This window comes from Galeopterus variegatus, unplaced genomic scaffold, assembly GCF_000696425.1.
Source record: "Galeopterus variegatus unplaced genomic scaffold, G_variegatus-3.0.2 Scaffold5840, whole genome shotgun sequence".
In the NCBI taxonomy this organism is placed as follows: domain Eukaryota; kingdom Metazoa; phylum Chordata; class Mammalia; order Dermoptera; family Cynocephalidae; genus Galeopterus; species Galeopterus variegatus.
In genome coordinates, this window is record NW_007731951.1 from 78,362 (window position 1) to 88,880 (window position 10,519).

At 45.0% G+C, this 10,519-nt stretch overlaps 1 protein-coding gene across 1 annotated transcript; it reads left to right on the forward strand.

Annotated features, from left to right (window-relative positions):
- Positions 1–335: 335 nt before the first annotated feature.
- On the forward strand, positions 336–8,842 carry ZNF3 (zinc finger protein 3). The gene is made up of 6 exons (XM_008590094.1): positions 336–382; positions 1,637–1,757; positions 3,166–3,299; positions 4,388–4,479; positions 4,765–4,891; positions 6,630–8,842. Exons 3-6 carry the CDS (start codon positions 3,245–3,247, stop codon positions 7,697–7,699), a joined length of 1,344 nt encoding a protein of 447 aa, XP_008588316.1. The 5' UTR covers positions 336–382; positions 1,637–1,757; positions 3,166–3,244; the 3' UTR covers positions 7,700–8,842.
- The last annotated feature ends 1,677 nt before the right edge of the window (positions 8,843–10,519 follow it).

The following is a 10,519-nucleotide window of genomic DNA, read 5'->3' on the forward strand; positions in this document are numbered from 1 at the left end:
TCACCGCGAGGACCGTGGCCAGCCGCTCGCACCCCTGCGCGGCGTCCCGACGCGGCCCGGTCAGCAGGGGGCGCAGCCAGCCGACCCGGCAGGGGCGAAACGCCACCGAGGGCCGCGTCCGCGCACGGGCCCTCCGCGCTGGCCGAACGTCAGCGGCCATGAGTCAGCGAGCCACCGAGAAGCGAAGACCTCCCATTTTCCTAGAGATAACAAGTGGGCGTTGGGGGCACGGGGGTGGGGTGAGTGGTGAAAAGATCGACCCGGAAGCGAAACGGAGGAAACTTCCGTTCTTTGTTCTGTGCCCGGTGTGTGGGTCTGTGACAGGGTCCAATCGGGCCTGGTCCGTGTCCGGCCACCTAAGTCTCCCGTCCCTGCCCTCAGGGTGAGTCCGGCCGTCCCCGGGACTCGCGGTGAGACGGAGGCTGTGGTCGCTGGGGCAGGGGGTGGTGTCGGTGTCACTGCGGCCCGCGGGGACCCCAGGCCCGCCCAGAGCAGGGTGCGGGGAGGCGCCCCACCGCCCCCGCAGCCGGTAGCCGACTCCGCTTACCTGGGACGCTCCCCTTCCCCAGCGGGACCCTGCGTTGGGAGGAGGAAAGGAGCTCCTGTTCTGGTTTTGTGACTTAAAACAGCGCCCAGCCCGAGCATTTAAAAGTTCCAGTGTAGCTGTAGAGGCGTCCCTCTCTTTGAAAACAGCCGATGACAGCGACTCTAACAGACTCTTTTATTTGATAGTAACACAGTTATTCGCGCCCGTTGGCAGGAGAAAATATTTATTTTTACTTAGCTGGGTCTGAGGACCAGAGAATGCGGAGTTCTGCCAAGTGTATGCAGTTGGAACTAGGGCTGGGAGGGAGTGCACGGATTCCGCAATAATCCCGTTGGAGCCCACTGAATCGAGCCTTTTTCAGGGAGTGATACAACCGGTCCTGGCTCCCATTTTCAGTTTTACTGGATCTGTAATTTGATCTGCTTTAGAAGCGGGATTGATCCCATTCCGGTATTTGCGCTCCGAAGGGCGTCTGTGAACTCCACGAGAGGATAGCAGGATGATGAACCTGAAGTCTATGGAATAATTAGAGGAACTGCTAAAGCTACTTGTTCCTTTAGAAGAGACGTTTGTGGAGAGGGCATCATTTGGTTTCAGGTGTTTGATGGACAGTCGTGTGAAGAAGAAGATTCTATCACTGAAGCTCCATAGGTCTCCGTGATGTGAAGCTCCTAGGGGATAGATTTTAGCTTCTCTCTGATGGCTAAGCTGTGCAGAGATGGAGCAGACTCCCTGCTGAAGTAGTTGAGAGTGCCTAGCAAGGTAGCTGACAGACCTTAGGAACTTGAGAAGGCTTTTATTACACTGGGTGGAGGCTGACCTGGAGAATCTTGAGTTCCTTTTCAACTCTCTCCAGGGTGGAACGCAAATGCCAATTGTAATCAGTATTTATTAGTGTATTTTTTTTTTATCTCTATCTAGATTAGAAATTAAGTTTACATGAATATGCTCTCTCTCTCTCTCTCTCTCTTTTTTTTGGTGGCTGGCCTGTAGGGGATCCTAACCCTTGACTTTGGTGTTAGAATACTGCTCTCTAACTACATGAATAGTCTAAATTCTTTCTTCTTTTTCTTTTTTTTAATTATACAGCATTAGCATCAACTAAAGTCACAATTCCCAGGAATTGGAACAGAGGCTGCCAAATTCCCAATAATTGCTACTTTGGCCTTGTAGGGACTAACTACAAAGAAGGAAGGAAAGAATCCAGCAGGTAAAGCGTTCCACTGCTTGTTCTCACTGCAAGGTCGTCTTCCTCGGTCCCCAGGAGCACTCCAGGGAGTGGGGTTGGCTGCAGAGCAGGGGAAGGGCCCTGCCTGGACCTGAAGCTTTGGGGCACAATGGAGAGTTTATTTCTATGAGAAACATTGTTTACTGATCCAAACACTGGGGGCTTGTTCTCAACAGTATGCCTTTGAGTTCCAGCTTTGCTTAACCCAGCCATGAGGAGGGGGCGTTGTCTTTTTCTCTGGAGTCAGAGCTTTTAACCTGCTTTTCTAAGGAGAGTTTGTACTGACAGCTGACTTGTTCGGGATGTCTGCCCATAAACAGTCATGGAAATTGTAAAGGTGGCTGATAAGATAAAAAGACAGCTTGCTCTGAGACAGAGTTGAAGGGACCTCGCTGGGAGGGTGATGGTGGCAAGAGGGTGTGTCACCTTGGTTGCCAGTGGGCCTGGCTCATGTCCGATTCTGTGCTTTCCACCACGTAACAGCATTGCTATTGGGCATTTTGTACACCTTTGTTGCCCAAGACTAGAGTTCTCTGAACTTTCCAGTGACTTTCAGGGCCCCTTCCCCTTTTATGCCTTATGTGAATGTAACAGTCTGTAATGATGAAGGAAATATGTTTTGCATTCCTGATTTTTTTTACTCCTTTAGTAGTGCTTGCAATATAGTTGGGACTCAACAAATGTTTGTTATATAAGCAAATGAATAAATAGAGGGAGACAGATATAATCCAGGGGTCTTTTTCCTCAGGCTCTTACGTAAGTGTAAGGATACTTTGGTGGCTGCTGGACCTATTCTAGATGTATTGATCTTGCCACAGCATTCAAGTGTGAAGTAGAAACTTCTACTTGAGATCCAAACCTTAGTCTAAGTACTAATATTACATTTAATCCGCTAGAGCCACAGAGAACTCTTAACTATGGTAGCAGCTGGGGAGTGGAGACTTTAGTAGGGATTAAAAACAGAGTAATAATTGTATGTTTTTAAAAAAAATATTGGTCTGTGCTTCAGGGACTTAACATTCTGATCCAAGGAAATGTCTTATGAAAAAAGGGCGATAAAAGAAGTCTGCTACCTTCTCAGTGAGAGGAGATGCAGCACCTGGGCTAGTTCTTTTATCCTGGTGAATATATACACCCACTTTTTGTTGTTATTTATCACTCTTAAATGTGCAGGGGGAGCCAAAGGTGGGATATTGTTGAGAAACTTTGCCCCTTTTTGTGGTCCTCATGGTAGTTTCATGACAGGGAGTAGGTGTACACATTCACTAGGATCTAAAAGCTAGTCCCATTTGCTGTGTTGCCTCTCACTGTTCTTGGGTACTAATTGAAATGCTAAGTCCCCTCTTTTTGTGTTCAGGAGGTTTTTTTGAATTGTCTTTTGCTCTTCCAGTGCTTCCTCATTCTCATTCAAAACCTGCTTCCTGCTGAGTCTGCGGATAGCTCAGAGGCCAGAGCATCTAAGCCTACCCATGGAAACTCAGGCTGATCATGTATCTCAGGAACCTCAGGCCCTGCTTGAGAGTGGTGAGGAACAGTGATTCATTCATTCTTTGATTCAGTCATTCAGCAGTCATCTATTGAAATGTCTCATTCACTGGATGCTAGGCTAACTACTAGACATTCAGCACCTCACAGCCTCGAGGGGAAGGCTTACTGAAACCAATAATTAATGGACAGCTTGGTAGATTTTATAACTGAGGTATTTTTGAAGGGCAGATTAAGAAAACTACAACAATCACTGAATTCCATTTTTTTAGGCACTCTGTAACAGCTGACTTCACAGTCATAGTTTGTGCTCTTTAGGAGCTTGCTCTTATAAGAGGCTCTTGGGAATCCTTTTGTAGGTCACAGGCAAAAGATTAAAATGGATAGGAAGTCACTAAAGTATATTTTGCTTTCATAGACTGCCACTGATTGGAACCAATTTCATTCTTAATGGGTGTTCCTGTGCTTATCTGGAAAAAGCTTTTAAGGCCTTTTTGGTCTGGGTGATTCAACAGATCTAGTATCTAGTGTTCTAGAGTCTCTAAGAGACAAATCTGTCAACTTAAGAATTACAGAAAAAGATATGTGATTAAACACTGAAACAGCAAACATCAGTAGCATATAGATTTGATCAGGGGATAGAGAAAAAGGAGATTAGGAATTCAGTCAGGGCTGGGGTGAAGCTGCTAGTTGTCCTCTGGTCTAAGAACTTCACACAAGAGTTCTAGTTCAGAGATGTGGAAGGATGATGGCAGGGATATGAGCAAGATAGCCTGTTCCTGGCCAGGCTTGGGAGAGTGGACAAGGATACAGTAATCACTAAAGATAGGACTAGGCAGTTTCACTAAGAGAAGAGTGACTGGAGAGAAGGGAAGGGACTGGGATGGATTGGAGGCCAAGATTTAACAGGACCTTGGCCATCTCTCCTCAGGCAGGATGGACCCACGTTGAATGTGCCTCTGTTATGTACCTTTAGTAGCTGCTGAGGAAGCAAACTTAGAATGTAGGAGGGAGTGGGTCCTAGGATGTCTCAGCAGTGTGTGAGCTTTCTGTGGATTGGGTAGTCATCGGGTTGGGAGGCCAGAGAGCAGATAGACTCACTCCTTAGCCCTTTTATTGTCCTTCAGCTCTTCCTTCTTCAAAAGTTCCTGCCTTTTCCGACAAGGACAGCCTAGGGGATGAGGTGTTGGCAGCTGCACTCCTAAAGGCCAAGTCCCAGGTGAGCTGTGGTTTCCTTCATCCTTTTCCTTCCCATTTTGTGGACATCTTTTGGCAGCAACATCTCATTCAGTGCCCTGAACCCTGATTCCCTCCATCAGGACCATGGTCCTTTCCTGTCGAATAATGCACCTTTACCTTCTGTCTTTCTCTCTTGTCTCTCTTCCCTGCCCTCCTTTCCTCACTTCCTGATTATACATTATTTAGCCCCATCAAGAGTTACTTTTTTGGTGCAGCTAGTCCCATCCCTCACTCTGAAATTACATGCAAGAATGTATTGTTTCAGGAGTTGGTGACATTTGAGGATGTGGCTGTGTACTTCATCCGGAAGGAGTGGAAGCGTTTGGAACCTGCTCAAAGGGACCTCTACAGGGATGTGATGCTGGAGAATTATGGGAACGTGTTCTCACTGGGTAGGGAGTTACACCTTCCCCACAAAACTCCCTGGTGTTCCTTTGCTTCCTTGTTTGCTAGTAACAATCTCGTCACTGAAAAGAGTTAAGGATTGACTTAGTCTTATAAAATTCTAACAACAATAATAACCATAACTCATGTTTGTACAATAATTTGTAGTTTATAAAGAGTTTTCGTATATGTTCTCTCATTTAATCCTCACAGTAACACAGTAATTGAGGTAGGTAGTGCCATCCTCATTTAATAGGTGAGGAAAGTAAGGTCAGAGATTTCATATGCCTTGTCCATGTTCGCAGAGCTGGTGAGTGGCAAAAGTCAAATCCCAGTCTTTTAACTGTAAATCTGGTACTTTTTCCATGTTATTCTCAGGAGTTAATATTTAATCTAGAGACTTTTCTGAAGCACTAGTGTGTTGGGATCCCTGAACACGTGAGGTTCTACTCTGCCCAAGTGAACATTCTGGGACTCTGTTTACCTCTTCTCTTCTCTGTTGGGTTACCTCTAGGGACCTGTTTATTTGTTTAGGACCTGCTGCTCTTGTGGAAATTTAAACTTGTTTTAAGGAGAAATTAGCTTCTTAACCTTTATGATGTGGACTGTTAATTCCTTGACTCTCACCCCACTTTTAGTGAAAACATTTTCCCAAGCAGGGAGTCTTTCTAACTCTCATTCGAGACCTCCCTGTGCATTTTCTTTCTGTCCCCTGCAGATCCTGGGTTTGAGATTGAGCTCTGGGACCACTCAGTATGAACAGGATAAACCTCCTTGTCCCATGTCTCTCCCCATGAGCAGGATTCCCATTTCTGAATCTTGACACAATCTCTCAGCTGGAGGGAGAGGATGAGCTGAGGTCCTGGGTTTGAAGGGAACTGAGAACAGAGAGGTCCTGAGAGGTACCTGTTCAGGTGAGGGAGAAACAGCTGTTTCTGTCCCTAACACTCAATGCCCTGTCTTTACTTTAAAAAATATTGATAAACTAAAGATGCTAACTGTCTGGACCCTTTACACTTATCCTTTCTGCCTGAAGTTCCCTTGAGAAACTCCGAAGTAGTGAAAACAGAGAAGTCAAACACTGAGATCGTTTGCATAGCCTCACATACAAGCACAGCCTTCTAGGCCGTGGGCCCAGAGGTGGACTGAACTCTGTCTTGCCTGTTTCCATGGGTGTGGCACATGTGGCATGACTACACACATGATTGTTCTTCTCATGGGGGTATGGGGTCACTGCCATCCTCACCCTTCTTGCTCTTTTAGCTCTGCTGCTGTTTCTCATCACCCTTCTCCGCTTTTCTCACCAACTGTCTAGTTCACTTTCTTGTATTTGCTCTCCCCTGACATTCTAAAACTGTTCTTGCAGTCACCATCTCCCCAGTTACATCTACAGTCTCTGACCTCTCTGAAGACTGTGACTTCGTTAAGCAGTACGTCCTTCCTGTGTTCATTTCGGTTCCCTGAATCTCTGCCTGATTCACCTTCCCCTCCTTACATACTCAGCTTTCTCTGTACTTTCAGCTCTTTTCTCCTTGATTTTTCTTCATGCCTTTCTCCTTCCCTGTTCCTTTAGCCCAGTTATCTTATTTTGTCTTGGCTACACACACACACAAGGCAGGCCTCTTTGCAGGCGTGTAAGAGGCATGTGTTTTTTGCACTATAAATATTACTCACGTAATTATCTTGTCCTCTGATTTTTATTCTTCTACAAGAAACAAGTGACATTTGCATTTTTTATTGTGCCAGATGGTGAGACCAGAACTGAAAATGATCAAGAAATTTCTGAAGATACAGGATCACATGGGATGCTATTGGGAAGATTCCAAAAGGATATTTCTCAGGGTCTTAAGTTTGAAGAAACCTATGAACGTGAAGTCAGTCTAAAGAGGCAGCTGGGGAACTCCTCTGGAGAAAGACTGAATAGAAAGATACAAGATTTTGGTCAAGTGGCAGTTGAGGAAAAGCTAACCCCCATGGGTGAGAGAAGCGAGAAATATAATGATTTTGGGAACAGCTTCACTGTGAGTTCTAACCTCATTTCACATCAGAGACTTCCTATGGGAGACAGACCTCATAAGTGTGATGAATGTAGCAAGAGCTTTAATCGAACTTCAGACCTTATTCAACATCAGAGAATCCACACTGGGGAAAAACCCTATGAATGTAGTGAGTGTGGGAAGGCCTTCAGCCAGAGCTCACATCTTATTCAGCATCAGAGAATCCACACTGGGGAGAAGCCTTATGAATGTAATGATTGTGGGAAGACCTTCAGTTGCAGCTCTGCTCTCATTCTACATCGGAGGATCCACACTGGGGAGAAGCCTTATGAATGTAATGAGTGTGGAAAAACCTTTAGCTGGAGCTCCACCCTTACTCACCATCAGAGAATCCACACTGGCGAGAAACCCTATGCTTGTAATGAATGTGGGAAGGCCTTCAGTAGGAGCTCCACCCTTATTCATCATCAGAGAATCCACACTGGAGAAAAACCCTATGAATGTAATGAGTGTGGAAAGGCCTTCAGCCAGAGCTCACACCTCTATCAGCACCAGAGAATCCACACTGGAGAGAAGCCCTATGAATGTATGGAATGTGGAGGGAAGTTTACCTATAGTTCAGGCCTTATTCAGCATCAAAGAATCCACACGGGGGAGAATCCCTATGAATGTAGTGAGTGTGGGAAAGCCTTCAGGTATAGTTCAGCTCTTGTTCGCCATCAAAGAATTCACACTGGAGAAAAGCCTGTGAATGTAGTGGGTGTGAACAGAAGTTCCCTCAGCGTTCCTGCTGAAGTAAATATCAGAGAGTCTACATGAAAGAGCCACACATCTGTTTTCCTCATTTTCCCTGAGTTTCAAGGGCTTTTGCCTTACTATTTAAGTGTGAACAACTTAGGGTGTGTCCCTTCCAGCTTGAATCTTCACTTTAGAGAATGGGGCAAGTTGGGCAAATCAGCCTGGCACATTGGTCAGCAACTTAGTGAATTTCCTCAGGAGTGATTCCAGCTTTCAGATGTGAGGGAAGCAGCAGATTAAGTGCTGGGAGTAGAAGGAAGCTCTGGGACCGTTTGGGAAGGGAGTTTGCACTAAACCATTTTTCTCACACCAGAAGAGCCTTTCTTTCCAAGGTGAGGGTGGAAGCACAGTAGGAACAAAATTCCAAGGTTTCCTCTAGTTGGAGTCAGTATAGTCAGCACAGAAGGTAGTGGAAAGAATGTTCTGTGTCCTGTTATTTGTTAGGAAGGGGAAATGGAAGCTGTACAAGTTTCAAAGCCACTATTCCTAATCCAGCTTTAAGTTTTGATAAGAAATGTGCTGTTTTATGATTTCATTAATTATGGGAATTTGGTGCTGAGGGAAGCAGGGAGGAAAGACCCCAAAAAGGTTTTCTCTGATGACTGTATCCTTTAGGGCTCTTGGAGCAGCAAGACCACATTTTCCAAGAGCAACCTGACAATATTGTAGCAGACTCTTGGTCCTCCCCTGTTGTAAAGGGGCTGACTGGGAAATCCATCTAATCAGCGAGTAACCTGAGGGAGACGATCAGAAGCCTGTAGCATTGGCCTCTGATTCCTGCCCTTCTCTCTCCCTCTTCTGTTCCCACTCCTGTGATGAAAAGTGATTTAATCCAAACCTTTAGTTACTAAGGATGTTTTCAAAGAGCTCACTCAGCCAGCTTGCCCTGCCCTCTATCACCTCTGACATCTGGCCCCAGCAGCTGGACTGCTCCTGACTCCACTTCTGACTCTCCAGCAGCCAAGGATTAATGCAGATAAAAGAGCAGAGCCCAGAGAAGGAAGGCTGTGCCCTGAGCCTGGCAGCAGGGCTCCTTGCTGGGTTGGGATGGAGCTCCCTGAGTTTTTCCAGCTGAAGGGACATCCTTCCATTGTGTTTCCCCAACCCTGCTCATCCCGTAGCATAAATGAAGTGCACTATTAAACAATAGTTTTTCAGAAGAGAGATCGAGTGTGTTTTTGTGCAGGGACCAAATTTATTTCAGTTAACATATTAGTGATTATAAATGGAATTTGAAAATTTACCTTTAAAAATTTTTTNCAAAAAATAGACAAAAAAATAAAAATAAAAATAAAAATAAAAATTTTTTATAGACAACTATTTCTCTTCTAGTCAAACATGAGACTTCCCTTTCCCTCGAGGCTCCGTCATTTCTCCCTAGATACTACTACATAGTCTCAAATCATTTACACAGTCACTCCCACCTTAATACCCACTTTTAGGATTTTATGAGCTGCAGACCATTCTGAATGCTACGATACTTAAAACAACTGACAGCAAACAAAACTAGAAAGGTATTATTGGGTATGGGGTCTCTGGCGAGAGTACTTGGTTGTTGAGTAGCAATGGGCAAATTTAGATTTCTTGGTTTGGCCATCTATAGGTGGATGTTAACAGCCCTGGAGAAGGCTAGGATGTAAATCTGATGGAGAAATTGAGAAAATGTCAAACTCTGACCTCTGAAAAATTTCAGATTGTATATTGAGATTGACCACCTAATATATGTTTTTAATTTTACAGAACTTTAATGAAACATTATTTTGGCTCTTCTCTAAGATTTGCCACATACTTGCAGATGGACTTTGTTTCGCAAAGTGTTGACCATGAACTATACATTAGAATCACTAGGCTGCTTGTTAGTAATGCAGGTTTCTGATGCCCAAATCAGACTTGAATAATTTCTGGGGATAGAGTCTAAAAGTATACGCCGAGAAGGAGGAAATAATAATGGGATAGAGAAAATTTCTGGAAGGATATAAACTTGAGCTGGGTCTTAGAAGACAGGCTATATGTGGTAAAGGAGAGGAGGTGCCAGGCAGGGCAGCTTGGGGGAAGCCTGAGCATGGCCACTTATGTGGAGGCTCACGTGGAGTTCTGGGAAAGGTCCAGTGTGAACAGGTAAGAATGGCCACTAAACAGGAAGGATCAGCCCCTTCTTTGCTCACACGTTGAAGCACTGAGACCAAAACCCTCTAAAAGGACCTCGTGACTGACTCCTTAAGAGTGAGTGGGGCCTGAGACTGATCGGAGTCACTGAATGAAAAATGTTTTCTAAAATAACTCTAAAGCTACTATACCATTTACCTCACCTGATTCTGCTACAGGTCATTCCTATTTCCAACGATGATGATTCTTTTCTCAATCCCCAACTGGTCACTGAATGTTCAGTTGTGGTATCAGTCTGTCTCTCCTCTGTCTATGCCATTGTCCTTGAAACCCAATTATTCCCAAGGTTTCAACTAGGTGTCATCTCTACACAAACAACTTAAATCTGCATGTGTGGTACTGATCTCTCTCCCAAGCTCCAGTCTTGGGTCTTCAGTAGACTCAGAGCATTTACACTTGGATGTTTTACAATTTCAAATTATGTTTCAAAGCAGATACATCTTTTCCATTTATTGCCCCCCCCCCCAAACCGCCCCAAATCTCTAAACCTCTCAGGGTCAAAATTTATGAGTTTTCTTTGTGCTCTTTTACACCTAACCAGTGTCAAGTCCTAGGGAGATAGAGCAAGCATGGAGTGGGAAGATGGAGATTGTCAGAAGAGAAATTTCAGAGTTGGGGTTGTGGAGGAGATGGAATTTCCAAGAGAGGGTAGGAGTAGTTGACACATGGCATATA

Excerpts from the sequence above, each read along its gene's own strand:
- ZNF3 (XM_008590094.1), top strand. The coding sequence starts at position 3,245 with ATGGAAACTCAGGCTGATCATGTATCTCAGGAACCTCAGGCCCTGCTT. Across the intron at positions 4,480-4,764 it reads TCCTAAAGGCCAAGTCCCAG|GAGTTGGTGACATTTGAGGA; the intron begins GTGAGCTGTGGT and ends GTATTGTTTCAG. Across the intron at positions 4,892-6,629 it reads TGGGAACGTGTTCTCACTGG|ATGGTGAGACCAGAACTGAA; the intron begins GTAGGGAGTTAC and ends TTATTGTGCCAG.